General features: G+C 32.6%; 1 protein-coding gene across 11 annotated transcripts in view; it reads right to left on the bottom strand.

Annotated features, from left to right (window-relative positions):
- Positions 1–139: 139 nt before the first annotated feature.
- Positions 140–24391, bottom strand: part of LOC146997118 (MYG1 exonuclease) — a 61748-nt gene continuing 37496 nt past the window's right edge. For all 11 annotated transcript variants that reach the window (XM_085816694.1, XM_085816698.1, XM_085816695.1 and 8 more), the window contains 3 exons: positions 14633–14758; positions 14361–14542; positions 140–354 (listed from right to left, as the gene is read on the bottom strand). In XM_085816694.1, the coding sequence (XP_085672820.1) occupies positions 192–354; positions 14361–14542; positions 14633–14758 (471 nt within the window). In that variant the 3' untranslated portion in view covers positions 140–191. The remainder of the gene's footprint in view (positions 355–14360; positions 14543–14632; positions 14759–24391) is intronic.

Here is a 24391-nt window from a genome sequence, read left to right as displayed (position 1 = left end):
TGTTAAAGTAGAAATTCTTGTTGTAAATTAAAACTAATATTTTGTCCTTTAAAAGTATAGCTGCATATATTCCTACAATATTTCAAAAAACACTCGACTATCAATATTGAAATAAATATGATTTTTATAGTAAAGGAAATAAAACTTAATTCTTTTTTTATTTGTATATTTTTTACAAAAAGTTATTATTATCATTCAATTTCTAATGTTTTTAAAGCCATTTTCATAACACCTTCTCGTGTCTTATTACCTCCAATGAACCCACTTGCATGCACAAAAACACATTTTGGAATTCCACTTTTAATACTCAATTCTTCATCATGAAGACCTTGCCATTCTGCTTTTAAAGATAATCTAGAAAAACAAAAAGTGCATGTAAATTTATTTTGCTAAAAAAAAGCAGAGATAAATCTAAGGTCTGGTTAAATTATACTTAATGCTGATAGCCTTTAAGATAAATAACATAAAATATAATTCAAATGTGTGTTCATTTCACTTAACAATCATAGTGTGATATATAAATTCTTTAATTGAGGAAGAAAATAGGTTGGCATTTATAATATTAAATGCATTAAAGACAAATCTAGGCTCAATAGCCAAAAATAATAAGTACATTGTCTTTTCCAGCAATCGTATAACTTATCTACTTGTGTGCCATTTAAAGGGATATTATCGACTGTGTTATTAATTTGATAGTTTTTGTATTCATAATTCAGACACATATAAATACACGCAAACTATCGTGGAAGTATCAATTAAGTCTTCGTTCTAAATGACAATTGATTATAACATGAAACATTAAACAAAACTGTATTACTCTCTAATTCCTTTAAATAAATAAAAACTGAAGTATAAGTTACTTCCTTTTCTTATGTCTCAAAAAAAGCATTTTTTTATTTGAAGTATATTTTAAGATTATTTTCTTATAAATCATAATTAACTGACTTCCTTTACATAAAAAGATGTATTCTGTCACTTCAAAAAGTCACATGACTGCATTTGATAGATATGTTTTTATGCATAACTTTCTATCACGTCAAAGACTTCCCATACATGCATTTTAACATTCTACATTTAAGATCAGATTTTATAAAACAGAAATTTTCAGACTGCTTAAATTATTGACTTAGAATTCTTTCTTAAATAACTAGAAATGCACATTAAGAACAAAGCTAGAAAAATAATCATTTGTTGAAATTTATGTGAAATTAATAATTAATGCATCAGTATGTATAGGTAATTGAAATGAAAAGCAAATATTGAAATAAATAACATTTTTCAGGGCACTTGTAGTTTTAATTTGAGGTTCATATATTAGAACAAATAATTATTTAAAAGTCTATATCAATTCTTTATTTGATCAAAACTTTTTATTAATTAAAAGAAATTATAATTGCTACTTTTCAAAAATGTAACTTTTGAAAAGAATTCCGGATTAAAATAACAAAATATTGCAAAAGCAGTAAAACAATTCATTCTGAATAATGTAGAAAGAAGACATTTGAAGAGTAAAACAGATATCCATACTTTCTGAAGGAAAACATAATCACTATAGAAGTTGTATAGCAATAATTTGTACATTTCTGTTCGAATTTAACCCTTAGCCATTATGCAGCAAAGGTGGAGTTCAACACAATTTTTTATGCAGCCTCACAAAGAAACAAAAATATTTATATTATCAAAAAAAAATCTGAAAGGATTCAGACTAATATCATCTGAGAAGTTTTTTTTTTTTTTCTTTTATGTTCTTCGTAAGCATCTTAGGTTGCCAATCTGCTCTTGGACTCACTCCTAACACTTTTCCTCTTGGCCTTTTAGTTTTATTATTCATCTTCATCGCTTTCTTCGCAATCATGCCATGTACAATTCGACAGCAAAATTATAAATTTTTAATATCAACATATATTTTGAATTTCCAATACAGTGTTACGTGTTAGCATAACATTTTCCTATTTTTTCAGTCTCAGTTCATTATATCAGTATTCTACTGAGATGACTTACAAAACTTTTTTTCTTTTTATTATTAACTTTGTGTGTTTATTTATTAAACATCATGTTCTTCGCACTTACGTCACATAAAATTTAATAGAAAACTCACAAAATATTTAAAAACAGCATGCATATCTTAGGAATTCGTTTGTTAAGGGTTGCCATGTATTTCTATACACTGCTGGCCACCTAAATTGCAACACCAAGAAAGACAAGAGATCTATCACAAAAAAATTTATTTAGTAGATAACATGTTGACCAAGTATCAAATGATTAAATTTATAGACTTCTGTGAAGCGTGGTTCCTTTCAGAATCAGTAGCCAGAGTAGTCGCCATCGTTCGAGATTACAGCTGCCACACGCCTTGGCATTGATTCAAAGAGACTTTGGATGTGTTCTGGGATACAGCAGACCAAGCAGCTTCCACACTAGGTCAGTCGTTCAGAAACCATGAACCACATGTTTTCTATCGGCGAAAGATCCAGAGAGCGAGCCGGCCAGGGAAGCAATTCAATCTGGCGATTGATGAAGAACCCTTGAACAATGCGTGTCACGTGTGGTCGCGCATTATCCTGTTGAAATATGGCTGTGGGCAAGCCCTGAAGGTAAGGAAGGACAACTGGCTCCAATACCTCAGAGACGTAGCGCTGGCTGTTTAAAGTACCGGCAATGCATATTAGAGGAGTGAGAAAGTGATATCCAATACCGCCCCATACCATAATACCCGGTGCAGAACCAGTGTGGCGGTGTATATCGCAACTGTTCAGCATCCTCTCTCCACGGTGTCTCCAGACTCGAATCCGACCATCGTGGTGATGCAGACAGAAGCGTGACTCGTCAGTAAAGAAAATTTCATTCCATTCTGCCGTTCACATCCTTCTTTCGATGCACCATTGGCGGTGGAGACGTCTGTTGTTCTGCGTCAAGTGTAGACAAAGCAATTGACGCCTTGCGGACAGACCACTTTGCTGTAAACGGCGTCGAATGACATGCGCAGACACTGGATTATGCATTACAGACTGAATGTGCTCTGTTCTGGTTCGTGATGTGACTGCGTGATCCGTCACTTCCATGCGCACAATGTTCCTGTCATCACGTGAAGTGGATGCAATCGAACACGTCGGCCCGTCGTACCCTCCTGCATCCAAAGGTCACATATCTGCATTACAGTTGTTTGGTTTCGTCCAACACGACTACTGATTTCCCTGAAAGATAATCCACACTCTCGGTAGGCCACTATCCTTTTTCTGTCGAACGCGGATATTTGATCAAACGATGATTGCTGTTTACTACGAGGCATAATTGATAGTTTTTTTGAAAAAACACAAGTGCCAAACTTGAAATCGTCGAAAACTCCAAGCCTTAAATAGCGCTTTGAAGTAATATCACAGGCACACGTGATGTGCGTCTGCGCTGAAATTCTAATCATTTGCATATCTCACCTCCGCTAATGCATGTTGTAAATTTCATGTTATTTGCATGCTTCCTTCAGGGTGTTGCATTTACGGTGGCCAGCAGTGTATATTTGCTATATTATTTATTTAAAAACTAGTCTCTTGCATAGCGAGCCTCCAAAAATAGTTATCATAAAAAAGAAAGAAGTAGTTAATTGTTTTAATGAGTCCAGCTAGTGTAATTTTATAAAAAAAATTTATATTTCTGATTAGATATCTCATGATTTTAATGCATTTTTATTTAAATCAATCATATAAAAAAGTAGAAAAAACAGTCTTAAACTATGTTTAATATTTGATGGTCATGAACGATCTCAGTTCGCTTTACAAGCTGCTGAAGGATTAAATCATTTAGTTTATTACTCGAAAACAGGGTTCGTACACATTTCCTTATATGAAAATTAAGGACTTTTAAGGACAATCAAAGAAAAAATTAAGGACCTATCAGCAAACAAAAAAATGAATAGAATAAAGCAATTATCCATACAACCGACTTCATGCTTGTAATTTCACTTTAAAAAACTAACAGAAATGTGTATTATGCACTATTATTAAATTCAATTTAATACTTACCATAAAACAATTTTGAAAATTAAACTAACTCCCTACCAGTTATGAAGTAGATAACATTAAATTAGGAACATAATTTCTTGAAAAACATGTATAAGTGTATTTTACACTAATAACAGTCACTATTTTAGAGATTTACATGATTATTATTTAACTTATTTGATATTTACTTAAACACAGTCAACTACTATTATAATCACAATGTAAGAATATTTTGCAGATTAAAATAACTGATTTGTAAACATACAATTTGTTTCCTTGGTTTTTTGAAAGATACTAGAATAATAAACTGTACAATAAAAGATACAAAACATTTGTTCTTTTTTTAAATCTGAAATCTTCTTTTTCTTTAACTATTCTTCTAAGTTCATTTGCTTTAATAAACAAATCAATGTTCATGCTGGTCTCAGCTTCATCTGCTAAAGCATCTACTTCTTCATTAATATCTTTAATGTCCCTTTGAAGAAATTTTTTCTTCTGCTTCATATAATCAATTTCTTCCTCAATAATATTTCTTTTCCTCTTTGAATTTTCAGATTTAGTTAAAGATTTTTGTTCTTCTAAATACTGAACTTTTAAATAACGAACTCCACTTCTTGCAGAAGCTGCTGCTGATCTCATTTCTTTATTAATTTCGATATTAAGAACACCTCCAGAAAATTTTATATAATCAAATACTGTGCGTTGAAAAATGTATGATGAGTCACTTAAATTTTCAATTTCAATTGCTTTATTTACAGAGAAGCCCCTTTCCACAAAGGCCTGTTCATGTGACAAGATAAGAATACTAGTCACAGTGAATACTTGAATAGTGAAAATATACATTTTTTACTATATATATATATATATATATATAATTTATTTCCTAAACAGTATTGATTAATTGATTATATTATCTCCTAAGTTTAATTAAAGTAGAATTATTTTAAAAGAGTGAATCCATACTGGTAAGTTATATTTTGAAAGATGTATATATATATATATACAGTACTAAGTCCGAGATCCGGACATCTAATATCTGGAATGATCTAAAATCCGGACCTCAAAGCCACCACCAACCAATTGCGCATTAGATTTTTTCCTTCATCATAAAAAAACATGCCGGAAATCCCGATTCTTAATCTCAGTTTGGCGCTAAATAAAATATCTCATTATTGAAGAAATAATTATTTTAGCATAAATTTGTGTGATTAGTAACTTGACTCCATAGCTGTGTATCTGCTTGGCATAATCTCAAACCGAAACATTTGTTAATTTTACACCAACTAATATTTTATATCCTTGATGCCGAAATCGCGAATCATTATTTATTGTATTTTGCTTTCATCACCGCATGTTTATCAACGGATGACAACTTGAGTGATGAATCATGCAGCGACGCCAAATAACAGAGTATTATCCGATTACAGATTTAAGTTTAATGCGCTAAAATGTTGACAAGGGGAGATTTAGAAGAAATTTCTTTCCTTATGCTAAAAATAGATTTTGTTAATAATACTCATAGGACACACGATTATATTTAGTGCTATTTGAATTAAGAATAACTGATTTGTTATTCACATAAAGCCAGAACCAGCGCCAAACCTCGCATGGCCGCACCAGGCGGCAGAATTTAGCGAAGTTAAACAGAAGTTTTTCATTGCGATGACAATGCCCAATCATCAATCAATTAACAAAGGGCAAAATCTGTAGTATGGTTCTAAATCCAGAAAATACAGCTACCGATAGTGAAGAAAGTAACAGAGAGGTTACTGAACGAGAAAAAATTTTGATTGACAAGTTATTCGGAATTCTCGACACAGCAATTACAGGACTTGAACAATGGAACTTGATAACTGAACAAAAAATATGTCTATAGTATTAGTCTAAAGTATTAGCAGAGAAAACAAATCAAATAACTCACATTGAAATAAATGTTTAATAAAGTAAACATATAAATATTAAGCTCTTTTCTTTTGTAAATTTTGATACCCTTTAAATCATAAATGCTTCATTATTTCATAAATCACGGTTTCATATTTTCAATTTTATAATTTCTACGTGCCATCTTAGTAGATTTAAAATGATCTAATATCCGGAAAAATCTCAAATCTGGGATCGCCCGACGAGTCCAGACCTTGGACTTTGTACTGTATAAATATGTATATATATATATAAAATACGGAATGTATATTTTCAGTTAAACTTCTACCCAATAACTTTAGTAATTCATGAAAGTTAATTTTGCATCTAGTTAATTCAGGAAAATTAGTTTCAATTAGTTGTTTTCAGCTTTAAAAATATTAAAAAATTTTTAATTAGTTATTTTCAACTAATAATTGTATCGCCATTAGCAAAAATTATGCATTACTATCAACAACATAGGTTTTAAACCAAATACTTAATTGTCTATTGAAGCTTCAAAACGTATTTCCGAACTTCACTTTTTCTCGGCTAGCGTTACCGAATTTGCCCTTGGCGACCTAAAATCGAAATGGAGCCAACAGATTTCCCGCGAAATCGATAACAGACCCTCTGCAGAAATAAACTCATAATCCCGATATCCCATACATATAGTATGTGCAAAAGAGAATAAACTCCGTAGAAGGTGATAAAAAATTAATTTATGGCTTAATTGAAACAAACACAGAAATTAAGCTAAGCAAAACCGTGTAAAAACAAATTGAAATGATAAAACGAAACTTAATTTTCATGTGAATTTTCAGCACTGACTCTTCCATTCTAGAAATTTCAGTTTGTTTCAGACAAAGACCACATTTAAGGATTGCCATCCATCAATATCCAGTCTTTGTAGTCAGCTTGATGAAGCCACAGTTTATTGAAAATGCACTTTCCAGGCATCTCGTTCCTATTGGCGTCGGAAGGGTTGTGGCCTTTCAGGTTGGGATTGCTCTAATTTTAGCAAATATTTTCAGAATCTTCCCCCCCCCCTTTTTTTTCTCAAGCACCTTCATCATCACTTTCGCCTCTTAAAGAACTTCCGGCTTCACGCTTTCGTCACACTCTGCCTAAATTTATGGATAACACCTGTTTCGAAAGATTGCATGAATAGCCAATCAGGCACCGATACTTTCGCTCGGGTAGCTAATTGTTTTTTTTTTTTTTTTTTTAATCGTCTGCAACACAAATCCGCCAACAGATTGGTTAAGAGCCGTGTAATTTTAATTCCATATTCATGAGAAATCGTAATTCACACTTAGAATGGCAATCATTAGAAATGATAAGAAATGTCAAATGAGCAAAATTAAGGACCGTTTATTCATTTTGGCCAAAGTTAAGACTTTTAAGGACCAAAAATCATTTTTGAAAAAATTAATAACTTTTAAGGACCGTACGAACCCTGGAAAACCTTCCAGAATAAATATGAAAGTTAACGGGTTTTAACAAAAGTTTCCCGCCACTTCAAATAGCATCTGTGCAAACAGTTTGTGTAGGCATGTTTAATCATATTGTGTCAAACAATTTTTGGCATTTGAAAGAAAAAGATTTGCTTTAGAACACCATGTTGTGAAATTTGTAAAAAAATATCTTTATCGTATAAGGTGTTTGAAATGGAATTATCATGCTACCAGATAAAAACCATCATTTACTTCTGGTTCTGTAGCAAAAAGTCAGTGACAGAATGTCACCAAATCATGTGTACAGCTTAAGGTGCTAATGTTGTATCATATGGCACTGTGTAGGTTTGGTACCGAAAGTTCAAAAATGGATTATGACACTCGAGAAGCAGAGCGCTCTGGATCTTGTGGAAGAAGATCAGTGTGCAATCACTCAAAAGCTTGCTAAGGAGTTAGACGTTAGTGCCATATCTATTAGTCACACTATGCATCGCATAAACTTGATGTACAAGTTCAGTCGGTGCCGTTAGATAAAGACGGAGGTGTTCGGGCCTGCACTAATCTGCTCGAAAATCAATGCAAGGACCTAATTATGGACTGGATCGTGATAAAAAATTTACTTCCAACAACATAGGTCAAAAAGGGAGTTGGTCTGCCCTAAGTGAGCCCACCGGCTGCGTCCCAGACTGCAACTTGACTAACTAAAAGATCATGCTTTTTATCTGGTGGAATTGTCATGGTATTATTCATAATGAGTATCTGGAAAAAGGTAACAACCTCAACAGTAAGGTCTATAGTCAGATGCTAGTCCATGTTGACGCTGCTATTAAGAAAATGTCAAACTGAGTTCCGCCACAAAAAGGTAATGTTCCATCAAGATAATGCAAGACCATGTGTCTTGCATTACCTTGGGCTCTGTACGAACTCGAATGGGATCTTTTGTCACACCCACCATATAGCCCAGACATTACTCCTTTGGACGTCTACCCTTTTTCACACCTACAGCTACATCATGCTGGTGCTATCTTCCTTTCTGCTCAGGATGTCTAAAATGAGGTTAATCTGTTTTTGGGCTCACAGCCACCAAGTTTCTGGCTTTGAAAAACTATCAAAACATTAGCAGAAAATCATAGATTTGGGTGGTGATTACTACCCGCACTAAAGATACTGCTTTCATATTTTTTTTCCTAACTTTATAAAGAATGTTTTTTTGGCGGAAAACTTTCGTTATAACCAGATAAATATTTTAATGAATGGCAACACATTGGGGGTGGAAAATAAAAGTATTTTATTTCTGACAGTGGTAACACATGGCTTTCAAACAGCTAAGTTTGTTGATTTAAACTGAAGGATAAGTATCTTGCATTCTACTGGATGGTAAGTCTGGAGCACTGGAGATACAAATGTTTTATTATAAACAGTGTGCCACATTTTACTTCCTTGTACGAAGTAAAAAGAAAGTATTGTAATCGCGAAAAGTTTCAGCCAGCAAATTTCAACGAAAATATCCATTTTGACCGCTATCGAATGCAATTTAATGATGTTTTTGTGTGATATCTGTACATAAGGACAGAATAAAAGACTCGTTTCCTCCAAAAAATTATAAAACTGCTTTAAAATTAATTCTGAAGAGAATATTTCGTGGCGTCTGTATGAACGTATGTACGTACGTATGTATCTCGCATAACTCGAAAACAAGTAGCCTCAGAACGTTGAAATTTTGTATATAGGACTGCTATAACATGTAGATGTGCACCTCGTATTTTGGTTGCAATCGGCCGCACCAAACGTATATAAATACTATATTTATATATATATCCACTCTGTTACTCGGCACAGTGATCTCGGTTTCTTTACTCTTATATGTTTGTAAATAGTACATTTTTTTGCTTTAAAAATGATTGAATTATATTGTTCTTATCTTCCGGTTAAGGTTTTTATGCCTTTCATAATTCTGGAAGCAATATTTGTACAATTATCAACAATTTAAAAGCTGTTTAAGTGCGGTTAAGTTTTAAATAACATGGCGGACATATTTGTTTACATACGAAACAGCAGAATAGTAGATTTGTTGTCAATCTAGAGAATGTAAGCTTCACAATAATAAAGATAATGCTTTCTTTTATTGGGAATTAAATCATGCTTAATCCATTCTGGAATTTATTCAAGGAAATAAGTGTTTAAGATTTACTTCGTAATTTTTAATACAGATATTTTGAGTTTTTATGTATTTTTGCCTTGTTGCGAAGTGAGAACTGAGTTAATAGAATGAGAAATACTAAATCGTCTGTGAAAAACTGTTTCTTTTCTGTTTTGTTTACTTAATTTCTTTCATACATTGTTATAGCTTTATTATAGTATTTGAATAGAACATGTGGCAACGATAAGATAATTCTTCGAATGATATAAATTTTGTGCATTCAGGATGTCATTGTAGTAAACAAATATAGTGAATTTTAAAGAGTGCATTTATTCTATTGTGGTTTATGCACTGTGCATATAATTTAATATTCCGTACAAGGAAGTCATGTGGTGTACACATCAGATTTTTTTCTTTCAAATTGCTGAGTTTGATAATAAAAAATTTATTAAATTTTTCCAAAATATGAAATAATTTTTTTAATTGAAAAGTTAGGCTTTGAGGTACAGATGTTTATGGGGAGGACTATGTGTAGTAAAAATTTGGTGACTCTAGGTGTTATTATTTTTCCATAATTCAAGGAACATCACGCATACAGATTCTTCATTATTTAACTTTTTTTCAAAATAATACATGATGATAATGTTTGATAGCAACAGTTTGAAAAGTGATTCAGACAAAAAAAAAAAAAAAAAGTGTGATTTAGAGTGCTATTAGTTTTGAGACTAAAAGCACTTCTGGTGCTAGTAAGTATATCTAATATAATGCCCCTCCAAAGAAAAAAAAAAAAAAAAAACTATAATTTGTTTCCTCTCTCATATAGTTTGGAGATGCCTTTCCCTTCAGTTCATAAAATAAATTACTAAAAATGCTCCTGCCATCTTGTAAACATCCTGTAATACATAACCTAATCCGATATGAAAGTGTTTGAAGGAAATTTTGCATGTTTATTATATTTACATCACACTGCTGTAACGTATCAGGAAATCAAAATTCAGAAATTTATTTTTACAGGTTCAAAAATCAACTATGTTTCTACATCACAATGATTTCACAGGAATATTTACCAAATAAAAAGCCAAGTAAAAGTTCTTCCATATTACTACTAACTTTGAGAGGTATAAATGGTTATTACTGTTACTATGCATAGTGTTGTTTTAATTTATAAAATATTGTTACTGTGAATTCATTACTCTTCCATCTGCAGATGACTCAGCTAAAATATGTAACTAATCATGACATAATATTTATTTTTTCAATAAATGCAATTTACTTGGTACATGAAGAATGAACTACCAGTGTTTTCTAACCATTTGGCCTTTGAATAGCTCCTATAAAAGACCAAATTTAAAATTTATGCTAGAATACTTTCCGGGGGGGGGATTTCACCAGAATCATATGTCTTCCTATGTATTTTATATAGTATCAGTTTTATTTCATAATGTATTGAGAACTACGAAATTCCAAAGAGGAAAACTTTATGCAATCATGTTCAACAGCCAGGAATTTAAAACCTTAAATGAATGAGAAGTATTTTGTGGCTTTAGTCACTTGGTTACTAACTGGCTTTAAAAAAAGACTAAACTAAGTAATCTTTAGAGGGTCTTTCTATTTCATTTAAAGGTTTACCAAGTTTGTAATTGTTTAATGATAATTTTACTTCATATGATGTTGAAGAAAGAAATATGGAATACTAGTAATGTATGTACTTAATTCTAAAAATTATATCTGCATGCAAGATGCTGAAAATTTGAAATTCAACAAATAATATGCAGATAAATTCTGAAATAACAAGGCATTAACAGGGTTTGTACACATTTCTGCACATGGGAATTAAGGGAATTTAATAAACAAAAGCAATTATTGATATTCAGACTTCACTTCTGTAATACCATTTTAAGAATAAAGTAAATCTCTAAATAGAATGCATTATTATTATTAAACATAATCTAACATTTAGCATAATTATGTATGTTATAATATTTATTCTAAAATGATATAGGCTATTTTTAATACACATAAAAAGTTACAAATCATATATATTTCATAGCAACAACTCACAACAAAATCCTTATGTGTTTATAAAATTTTCTAGATAATTTAGCTAATTCACATCATTCTTCCAGCATCTTTTCTAAGTTCATTTGTTTCAATAAAAAAATCTGTACTCCCACGAGTTTTCCCTAATTTCGTTAATGCTTTAACAACATGAAGATGTTCTCAAAATGTTTCCTCAAGGATTTCAGATTTAATTGAAGATTTCTGCTATTCTAAAGAAGTGCATGAATTTAGAATATATAGATGAAACTGCTAATTTTATTTCTTTAATAATACAGGTATTGAGAATAAGTGTAAAATGATATAAGGTCAGGACTGGTAGAGGCATTATGGCAAAATTTTAGAAGTTAGTGAAGCACTGAGCAACAATATTTAAAGATTAGAGATTAAGGCTTAACGAAAGTTTTAGAACTTAAGACAGGCACTGGGCAGGACCGTGACCCAGATGGTATAGTGGTTAAGGAAGCTTATTTCGGTACCTAAGTGCGCAGGTAAGACATGAATGTTTATAAATGTATAGTGTCGGTGCGGCAAGGCTGCACTCTAAATATGCGGCAAGCCGAAAGTCCTCTCGTATGGATTGGTGCGTGAGGAGAGGGGTGGGAGACACCGGGATGCTCTCCCTCAAAATTGGGGGTGGAAAATAGAAGTCCAACCTCTCTTTGGAGTAGGCTCTGGCAGCCATTGTTCCATGTAATATGGACAAGACAACAACAACAACTGGGCAGGACCCATATAGAACCAAATCAGGACCTACAGAGATTGCACCAAGTGACAAAATGCCTACCCATGTGTATGGTGCAGTGAGAAACTTTAACAAATTAAGACAAACCTCTTAAATTTTCTTTTCTTTTTTTTTTTTTTTTTTTTTTTTTTTTTTTTTAATAGAAAAATTCCTTTTTTCAAATGCCCATCCATGTGAGAAGAGTAGAACCACTTTTGCAATTTCCCACCTTGTGTCTACTGAAAAGATGAGAAAATAAAGTGAAGATAAACATGTTAAAGAAAGACTTTTTAAGATCAAAAGTAGAAAATTTAAATAAGCTTGTTCTCACTGTTCTTACAAAAATTCTTCAAAAAAAAAAAATTTGTTCAAAATTTCTAATTAAAAATTCATTCATTATATGTCTTAATACCATGAAGATATTTTTCATTTTGTCACATTTTTCTAAAAATCTTGTTTTCAAATCTTTATAAACCTCCCGAGGCGCCAGGTCTAAAAATTATCTCACTCTTAAGAGCAAAAAGCCAGAAAATTTTTTAATAAAAAATTCAGAAAAGTATAAAATGAATTTCTAAGAGAAAATTGAGAGAGATTTGATTATTTTAAAACAACTACATAGGTAAAAACTCATAAAAAATATAAAATAAGAAGGCTTTTTTTTTTTTTTTTTTTTTTTTTTTTTTTTTTTTTTTTTTTCCATTTGCACACACATACATGTTTTGAGAACATTTGGGCTAAAAATATTTAAAAAAACAGCATTTCTTTAGAATTTCCGATGGACACTCTCGCATGCTGGAAATATATATATATATATATATTTTTTTTTTCTGTATAATGTTGCTATTGTTTGCTTTGAAATCATTGAGTATGTTATAAAAAATTTGTTAAAGTTCTATTTCTACAAAATAGACAATAAAACAAATTCGAAATTCAGGCTTTCAGGTCCTCATATTTGTGTAGAGGACTACGTTATTCAAAATGTGATGGCTTTAGGTACCATTGTTTTTCACAATGTGAGAAACATACATATGATAATATTTGGTGGCAACAATTTAAAAAGTAATACAATACATTTAATGATGCAGCAAAAAATACCATTTCGGGACTAATAGCCCTAATAGGCTAATGCCCCTTTGGGCTAATAATTAAGTGGCTTTAGTGCTTTGGAAACTGTGTTATATAGCATTTGTTATCTTATTTATTTTTCAGAATCAAAATATTTTTAAGATGCCGAAATGGAAAGTAATGTCATTTTCAAATCTGACATGGAAAAATAAAAATGTTTTGTGTTAATACTATTTACACTTTTAATAAATAATTATTATTTTAATTATATTTATGGATTTTATTACAATTGTTAAAAAAATCGAAAAATTTGCAAATTTCCAGATAAATTTTTTATATATAAATAGATTTTGAAATTGCCAAAATGTTAATGAGTCACTAAATTTAGCACCACATAATAAAAAACTTGTATCAAAAAGGAAAAATTGTTTTGATGTAATATTTTATGAACTCTTCCTTCTCAAAAAAGGAATTATTTTGAAATGTTAATGTTCCAATATAAGCAGGGCCTTGTGTCGGAAAATTCAGGAATCATACCTGAATTCTTTCCTACTTAATCATATTAAGTAGGAAAGAATTCAAATCATAATTCATAAAATACATATTTCTCAATAAATCACCAAAACATATTCCTCAAAAATGTTAATTAACACTCAAATGGACTTGGAAAACGAATAGAAATGTCAGATGAGTAAAAGTAAGGGCTTTTTGCAGATTTTGACAAAACCTAAGGACCAAAAATCATTTTCAAAAAAACCTAAGTATTTTTAAGGACCATATGACTGTAAAAATACTTCCTGGAATATGTTTTAATATATTCCTCTTTTTTTTTTTTTTTTTTTTTTTTTTTTTTTTTTTTTTCCAAATTAAATATCCTGTGGTTCCGATATATATCTGAATATTAGCAGAGTTAATTACATCACAAAAAATACTTTTTTAGGTTTTTGCAATGTAATTTATCACCAAGTTCATATAATTTGATTATATTATAAAAATTATCTTGTATTTGAACTATAACATACCTGTTTTCAAATGAAAAAGGTGAAACAGAAACACACTGGATTCTCCAATTTCCATTCATGTCTGTATAAATTACAAATTTTATGGGCTTTTCAATATTAAGAGATTTTTCCAATTCAAACAAGTGTTCTTTCCAAGGACAGCCACCATTATCCAGTTCAATAATTTCTCCACTTGGATGAACCTTAATTCATAAAATTGTAAAATTAAAAAATTAATGATTCTGATTATAGTGATGTTAAACTACAAATTTTTTATAATTGCTGACACTTACTGACATCCTATTCAGTATGGCAGATTTTACAATATCTCTGGCCGGTAACCAGATTTTACCATAAAAATTGACTCGATCTAAAAATTCTTGTTCTACTAGATGACTTGCCTTTTTGAAACACACATTCTGGAATAAAAAACGACTGTCAAATTTACCGTACAAAAATACTTTATAACAAATATATAATCATTACAACTGCATAATCTATAAAAAATTAAAAATAAATAAGGAAAACTGATTCAAATATATGGGCACTAATATTGTTAGTATTTCAATATAACTGCAGAATCTATAAAACTGCAGAATCTATAAAAACTATTTCAACTGCAGAATCTATAAAAAATTAAAAATAAATAAGGAAAACTGATTCAAATATATGGGCACTAATATTGTTAGTATTTCAATATTGTTAGTATTTCTGACTTTTGTACATAATATATTGTTGCAAAATGCCCAGCTTCAGAAAGATAGCTTCCCTGCAAAAAGGGTTTAGGGTTGCTAGAAGGTGGCAAAGAAAGGCAGGATTGCCAAATTTGGAGCAACATCGCCCATTTGGCGACAAAATTGGTGATATGCTATAGACGGAGTGAAGATGTTCTGGAAAGAATTCTTGGTTTTCTCCAGAATGTGCTTGAAGACAGATCAAAAGCTGTAAATATCCTGCTTGTATGCAGAGTAGCGGTTTATTGTGAAGAGTTCTTTAGTGTGTTCAGTTCAGAGATTAGCTCGAGAGCGATCGACAGAGTCGGAAGCTGTAGTGCTTTGTCGTGATGCTGTCTTCACTATTATAGCCTGAAGGCTGTGTTGCTGATTGTTTCAGGGTGTTTATCGTAGTTTTTCAACAGCTCTAAATGAGTCTTTGAAATTCTCCTGCGTAATACTGATGAATAAATTGTGTTCTTCATCAAGTGTTATGATCAATCACTCCAAAACCACAAACCCATAGGATGCAACAATATTGTTTTAAATAAATACTAGACTCCAGTTCAGAACAAAACATTTTCTAAAATTACATTTTAAAAAAAAGGATCGAAGAATATTTTGAATAATCAAAGCATTAGATAATTTTTTTTTAATTCTCTTCACATTTTTAGCACCTAAAACTATATTAAAATCTTTATCTAATTTTTACTTTTGATTTTGCACCAAAACTGAATTAACAACATTTCTTTTTTTATTATATTGATTAATGCATTTTATAAATAACTATTATATATTAAAAAAAGTTTTATAGTGAGATATACTCCATGAAATGTTACCATAATTCAGATAATACAAAATTCATAACACTGCTTCAAGGACTGCACGTCCCAGGCAATACAGTTCCTGGATAGCAAGCCAGACTTACAACTAAGGCATCAATGCCATAATAAACATGACAATACAATAACAAACAACATAAAAAATAATTACAGTAACTAACATAAAACAAATCAAATACTAAATCAATAAATGAGTGCACAAACTTACAAATTTAGAAACAAAAAGGGCCATGGTCTTATACTAATACTATTTACAATGTATACACTTTGTACTATGGCCATAGTAAGGAGCTAGCCTGTCATAATGAACAACTTTGGGCTCAGAATTCGGAGACTTATAGATCCGAACGACATCGTTCAGCCTCTTTAGGACTCTGTAAGGACCACCTCAAGGTGACTGTAATTTAGGAGATAGTCCTTTCCATTGAATCAGATTCCACAACCACACCTTGTCTTCTCCGTTGAATTGATGTCCTGTAGCTCTTGTGTCATATTAAGTCTTCATCTTCTCCGTCACCAAGTTGACTCGCTCTCATGCAAAATTGTGCATCACTTCAAACTCTGTTTAAAGATCTTGGATGTACTTGTCAGACAATGAAGGCACGTCTGGAGGGTGACCAAATAAGAGATCACAAGGCAGATGAAGGCCACGACCAAAGAGCATCTGAGATGGAAAATAGTCGATAGTCTCATTGACAGCACTGCGATAAGCCAGTAAAAACAGAGGTAATTTCTTGTCCCAGTTGGCTTTTCTGGAAACCACCAACGCGAAGTTATTAAGGATGGTCCGATTAAACCTCTCTACCATGCCGTCTGACTGGAGATCTAAAGGTGTTTGAGTTTTGTTAATGCCAAGTAGCTTGCAGAATTCATTAATTACAACCGATGCAAAATATCTTCCTCGATCGGAATGTAACCGAAGAGGCACTCTGAACCTGGAAATCCAATGTTGTATGTATCATTACTTCTACTACTGTGACAACCTCTTGATCAGGAATAAGATATGCTTCAAGCCACTTGGTGAAGTAATCAATTACAATGAGGATGTATTTGTTGCCATCAGCAGTTCATGGCAGAGGTCCCAGGATATCAAAGGCCATACATTCAAAAGGCATCATACAGGGCCAGATTTAGACTTGATAAGACCCTAAGGTATTTGAGATATAGGGCTATTTATAAGTCCAGATATTATATGTCAGTGCCAAATATGACTTTTGGATACCTAGAGGGTTAAACTGAAACACAAGAAGTATAGAGATAGCGAAATAATAAGTCTTTAACTTAAAATCATTTTTATTCATAGCAAACTTAAAAATGCAAACTCTGGTAAAAAGAAACAAAAGTTTACTTAAAAGGCACAACTTAAAAAGGCTTATTTTCTAAGCTTTTAAAATATGTTATACGAATTAAGGAATTATATTAAACTAAAATATTTTATTTCTTGCCTTTGCCAGAGCAAAGTCACTGATGACATCATCAAATGATAAACTGCATAGTTTGTCACTTTCTATGCAGATCTGACTGAGGGAGCATAATTTATCTTGAAATGATGTTCTAAATTCATTTTTATCCTCTTCAGCTGAGAAAAAGATTTTTTTCCAGAGCAATATGCAACCATTATAATAAGAAACAATTTCAAAATTGCTTATACATTAGGGAATGCTGATTGGATACGATCGTTAAATAGTATTACCCTATACAGATCCTGATGTATCAGACTATCATGTTCCGTTAAACCATAGGCTTGACTATGTTTAAGATACTGATGAAAATGCTTGACTTCTACAAGATTCATGTCCACATCTTCAGTATATTTTTGGCATAAAGCACTAACTTCTTCACGAATATCTTCTGTAGCTTCTAATTTTGTTAAGAATGAAAACTTTTTTGCAACATCATTGCGCACTGAGGCCCTCTGTGCCAGATTTGACTCTAATGTATCCATCACAGGTATAAATGTTTTGAATCTGAACTTGTCTCTTGGCTCAATGTGCTATAAAGCATCATCTTCATCATCATTGATAGGCCTTCTTCTACATCTGCTTTTCTTGTAATCAACATCAGGCAATTTTTCCTTTGCCTTTTTTTTCAAAATGATCGAACGTATACCTGGAACCTTTAATAAAATCAGAAAGTGAAGCATACAATTTACTACATACATTTAGACTAATTTGGGGGTCTTGCAGTGATTGACTAGTCTTGTGAAATTCCTCCAGCAAGTAACTCCACAAATATAACATTACCATAAATTTAACCTCCTCCATTTTATTCAAAATGTTTGTAGCTTGATTTCTTGGCTCACCTTTCTCTGTAGTATCAAAATGCAGCTGATGCAATGCAGAAATTATTCTATCATAACTATGCACTTGTGGCCACTGAATGTGCTTCCCATCTAGTCTTTGACAAAGACTTTGGAACTTTTGAATCATCTTCGAAGAATGACACATTACTGCCCATCTATGTGTAGATGATGAAAAGAAATTATATATTTCTTGAACAATTCCAAAAACGTTTAGTGCATCTAAACAACAGTCAACTGCTGCTCTACCAACAAGATTCAGAGAATGGCCAGCCCATGGAATATACATAGCATGTTTGTTAAAATTCAATATTATTTCTTACATACCCTTGTATTTGCCAGACATATTGGCAGCATTATCATATGATTGACCTCGACACTTAATAAAATCTATTTTGAACTCATTTGTAAAAGGTAGTTGTACACCATCTTAGCCATACTTTTCCCTGTGTTTCTACCCCTCTCTAGGAAAGTTAGAAAGCGTTTAATAGGCAGCCCATCATCTGGTGAAATCTAAATCTTATGGGTACAAAAGTCAGTAGATGGAAACATGGTTATGGAAACTAAATTACAGGAAATAAATATTTATACTTAGTTATACAAAACGAGCATTCTCTTTCACCATTACTCCAGTGACAAATTACAATTTTATAAGATTTTTAAGCTATACATTTAAGATAACTGTCTTACACTGCACAGCTTCAGTATATTTAAATAATTATATTACTGTAAAAATATCGTATAATTCGTTTCATTTGATGATTAATGTGAATCATTTGTTTTAAATAATTCAGCATTTCCTAAACGCAATTTTCTGTTCTCTTAACAAATAGAGTATTATGCAAAAGCATAACAAATTTGCATTAATTAATTACTCCAGTTCATAAAACAATTATTGTTACCAAAGCTGACTTACAGAAAATCTGTATTACTCACTTCTGAGAATATACACTATACTATGACCTTCATAGCAATGCTTAAATACTATTCGTAGCTCATACAGTAAACTAAATGAAACTCAGCTGTTTATGTGTTAAAGTACACAAGTTTCTTTATTTAATCAACACATATGGGGAGTAAACACTTATTGTATACTGACTTGAATGATAGCAGTAGTAATTAATATATAATAATTGAAAATAAATTTAAAAATTATTACAGTCAAAAGTCGTTAATCCGAACACCCATAATCCAGAATGATCTATAATCCAGACCTCAAAGCTACAAACTTTCTGCTCATGTGTCACCGCACATGCACTGCGCGTGCGGCAACGCAATGTGCATAATACCTTTATGCATGCGCATAATACGTTTATGCATGCGTGTTTAATGAATAATGGACGGTATAAGCTAAGCTAAAATTATCTAATTATCTATTTCAGTTAATATTGTAGATTGTGTTGTTCCTTAATCTTCAAATTCAAACCGGCTTATTATTTTTTGCAGACTGTTAGAGCAATTTTATAAAAGTAAGTTGGAACTTTCGATTATGTCAAATAGAATTTCCGATGCTGGATCTACAAAGGGAAAGCATGCTTCAATGTTCATTAAACAAAAAGTGGAATTGCTGCAAAAAATGGATAAAGGCTCCTTTGTTTCTCTAACCATTCCGAAATCTGTTTATCAATTTCACGCTGCTCTGAGGGGGGGTGACATCGCGGCGCATAATGAACTGGAAGTTTATCTGTCAGCACTATCCTTATCTTCAGGGCAGATGTTTTTATTTTATTCCGCTTATAATGTAGTATTTCATCTCGATGTACTCTGTCTTTGATATGATTTAAATCAAATTCCTCGTCATTATAAATATCACGAATACAAATCAAATAGTTTTCTGGTTGCAATTTTCTAATTTCGACTATGCGCAATGTATGCTTTACGCATGTGCACGTTGAAAGAAATGTTTAATAAAGTAAACAAATAAATATTAAGCTTTTTTTTTTGTAAATTTTGATAGCCTTTAGATCATAATTTCATAAATTATGGTTTCATATTTTTAATTTTATAATTTCTGCATGCCATCTTACCAGATTTAAACTGATGATCTATAATCCAGAAAAATCGATAATCCGGAATCGCTGAAGTCCTGATTAAAGACTTTTGATTGTATTAAGAATGAAGTGATTATCAAAGAGAAAAATACCAGATATGCATGAACTTTATAGAAGCGCAAGAAAAATCAAAGATTTTTTGCTATCCACAAATTTCTACAAACCGCAATGAAATCAGGGCATTTGGAATTATTTTAATACAATTTTTCAGAGCAAAGATGAGGATTCGAAAAATGTGATTTGATGTAAATATGAAGTAACATGAGATATAGGCATTCTTGCTATCCTTCTCCTTTAGTATAAACACGATTGAGTTTTTTATTTAATTTAAATAATATGAAGATATGATGTTTTACAATGCATACTATCAAAAAGTTATTAATTTAATCTAAACGAATCTGTACAACACAGAGCTGTACCATTTTTGCGTGAATCAGGCATTTGAAAATAATTGGACACATGTACTGTATGTATAAGAATTTGGAACGTAATAAAAGTGTTTAGGAGAAGCAGTTATGAGATTAGTTTCAGATATTAAAATCTGATGATAAGGCTCTGATGCTTTTTAAAGTACTTAATTTTTCTTTAAATTGGACTGTCGAAGTTTTCATTTGATTTCTTTATTGAAATCAGAAATGATTTCACACTGTTAAAATGTCAAAAAGGCATCAATACATGTTTTAGCAATGATGTTGTAGTTTTTTACTAGACGGGAATTAAAGAAAGTTTCCTTAGTATCAAAATCATAAAAAACAACCTTATATTTAGCGTAGGTATAATGAAACACTCAATCGATTTCGAGGGCAGCTAAAGGTCCCTCCTCATCAGGAGAAAGAAATACATAGAAAGAAGAAAATAGGAATCACAGAAACACGTGGTGCTTATCAGCACTGCACGTGGTTATAACTAGATTTTTAATCAGAGTTGCACTGGCCGCCTACTTTTACTGAGCCAGGCTGTCTGATCAAGCATAAAGAAATATTAGCGAAGTTAAAATAGGGAGCGAGGGGCAAATGCACATTACGCTCAAAATCTGAACTTCAAATAATGGAAAGCAACCACTGAACGGATTTTTATACCCTCTGGTAGTACCAAGTGCGAGGAGGTAACGCCATCTATCGGCAAAAATAATTGAATTAAGACAGTAGAATTTTAAAGGCATTAGGAAGGACTGGATTGGACTTCAAATCATTAACTAAACTTTTTAAATCTTTGTGAATGTGAAAAGCCTCAAGAAAATCCAATTCGTCTATGGAAGAAGCCTTTTGGATGATTTTTGCAGACCCGAAATCAAAATTATGGTTAAAAGTCCAGCTATGATACGCTATTGAAGACTTGTTAATTTCTCCTTTTTTGACATAAGATTCATGTTCCTTGATACGAAACTTCAACGCTCTTTTTGTTTGGCCAATATATCTTAAACCACACTGACATGATATACTATAAATTCCCCAAGAATTCAAGACAGAAACGCAATCTTTTAGAATCGAAGGGTGAATTTTATTAATAGGGGAGAAACCGACTTGAAAATTGAATTTCTGGAGAATCCGTGCAATTTTATAGCTAACAGAAGGATAAAATGGAAGCACGACAAGGTCATTGATATTATTTCTAACAGTGGAATGTCTTCTTTGATGGGAATCTGAAAATTTTTTGACGGCTTTATCAATAATCACGGGAGAAAATCCACGGTCAATCGTAACTGCTCTCAAATAATTAAGTTCATTGGTAAGCAAAGATTCAGAGGAACCGCGCGCTAAAAGTTTGTTCCGCACGCTGTTTTCTGCACGCTAAAAGTTTGTTCCTCTGAATCTTTGCTTACCAATGAACTTAATTATTTGAGAGCAGTTGCGATTGACCGTGGATTTTCTCCCGTGATTATTGATAAAGCCGTCAAAAAATTTTCAGATTCCCATCAAAGAAGACATTCCACTGTTAGAAATAATATCAATGACCTTGTCGTGCTTCCATTTTATCCTTCTGTTAGCTATAAAATTGCACGGATTCTCCAGAAATTCAATTTTCAAGTCGGTTTCTCCCCTATTAATAAAATTCACCCTTCGATTCTAAAAGATTGCGTTTCTGTCTTGAATTCTTGGGGAATTTATAGTATATCATGTCAGTGTGGTTTAAGATATATTGGCCAAACAAAAAGAGCGTTGAAGTTTCGTATCAAGGAACATGAATCTTATGTCAAAAAAGGGGAAATTAACAAGTCTTCAATAGTGTATCATAGCTGGACTTTTAACCATAATTTTGATTTTGGGTCTGCAAAAATCATCCAAAAGGCTTCTTCCATAGGCGAATTGGATTTTCTTGAGGCTTTTCACATTCACAAAGATTTAGAAAGTTTAGTTAATGATTTGAAGTCCAATCCAGTCCTTCCTAATGCCTTTAAAATTCTACTGTCTTAATTCAATTATTTTTGCCGATAGATGGCGTTACCTCCTCGCACTTGGTACTACCAGAGGGTATAAAAATCCGTTCAGTGGTTGCTTTCCATTATTTGAAGTTCAGATTTTGAGCGTAATGTGCATTTGCCCCTCGCTCCCTATTTTAACTTCGCTAATATTTCTTTATGCTTGATCAGACAGCCTGGCTCAGTAAAAGTAGGCGGCCAGTGCAACTCTGATTAAAAATCTAGTTATAACCACGTGCAGTGCTGATAAGCACCACGTGTTTCTGTGATTCCTATTTTCTTCTTTCTATGTATTTCTTTCTCCTGATGAGGAGGGACCTTTAGCTGCCCTCGAAATCGATTGTTTCATTATACCTACGCTAAATATAAGGTTGTTTTTTACGATTTTGATTGTCACATTAGCGTGTTTCTCTTCTAGTCTAGTTTCCTTAGTATACTTTTTAACTGAAGAAAAATAGATTATTTGATTTCTTTAATATAAGAAAAATAAAAACACAATGTGAAATGAAATATGAAAACAAGTTTATACCTTTCATTTTAGAAACTACGCAATTGAAACTGAATTTCAGTTATTTACTTAAGTTCAAATTGAAATTGGCTGTATTTATGAAAATAAAAGTACACTGCTGGCCACCATAAATGCAACACCCTGAAGGAAGCATGCAAATAACATGAAATTTACAACATGCATTAGCAATAGTGAGATATGCAAATGATTAGAATTTCAGCGCAGGTGCACGTCACGCGCACCTGTGGCGCCACTTAAAAGCGCTATTTAAAGCTTGGAGTTTTCGACAATTTCAAGTTCAGCAATTGTGTTTCTCTTGTGATTTTTTCAAAAAAACGATCAATTATGCCTCGTAGTAAACAGCGATCATCGTTTGATCAAGTATCCGAGTTCAACAGTGGAAGGATAGTGGCCTACCGAGAATGTGGATTATCTTTCAAGGAAATCGGTAGTCGTGTTGGACAAAACCAAACAATTGTAATGCGGATATGTGACCATTGGATACAGGAGGGTACGACGGACCGATGTGTTCAATCACATCCACCTCAGTGCACCACTTCATGTGATGACAGGAACATTGTGCGCATGGCAGTGACGAATCACTCAGTCACATCACAAACCATACCACAGCACATTCAGTCTGTAATGCATCATCTAGTGTCTGCGCATGCCATTGGACGCCATTTACAGCAGAGTGGTCTGTCTGCAAGACGTCCATTGCTTCGTCTACCCTTGACGCAGAACCACAGACATCTCCACCGCCAAAGGTGCAACGAAAGAAGGATGTGGATAGCAGAATAGAATGAAATTGTCATGCTTCTGTCTGCAACACCACGATGGTCGGATTCGAGTCTGGAGACACCGTGGAGAGAGGATGCTGAACAGCTGCGATATACACCGCCACACTGGACCTGCACCGGGATATCACTCTCTCACTCCTCTAATACGCATTGCTGGTACATTAAACAGCCAGCGCTACATCCCCAAGGTTTTGGAGCCAATTGTCCTTCCTTACCTTCAGAGCTTGCCCACAGCCATATTTCAATACACAACCACACGTGGCACGCATAGTCCAAGGGTTCTTTGTCAATCGCCAGATTGAATTGCTTCCCTGGCCGGCTCACTCTCCGGATCTTTCGCCAATAGAAAAAATGTAGTCCATGGTTGCTGAATGATTGACCCAGATTACATCCCAAGCTGCCATACCAGATCAACTTTGG

This window comes from Stegodyphus dumicola, chromosome 5, assembly GCF_044657685.1.
Source record: "Stegodyphus dumicola isolate Sdum_Otavi_A_Nest chromosome 5, ASM4465768v1".
NCBI lineage: Eukaryota > Metazoa > Arthropoda > Arachnida > Araneae > Eresidae > Stegodyphus > Stegodyphus dumicola.
The sequence above is the reverse complement of the archived record's forward strand: the minus strand, read 5'-3'. Positions and strand labels throughout refer to the sequence as shown.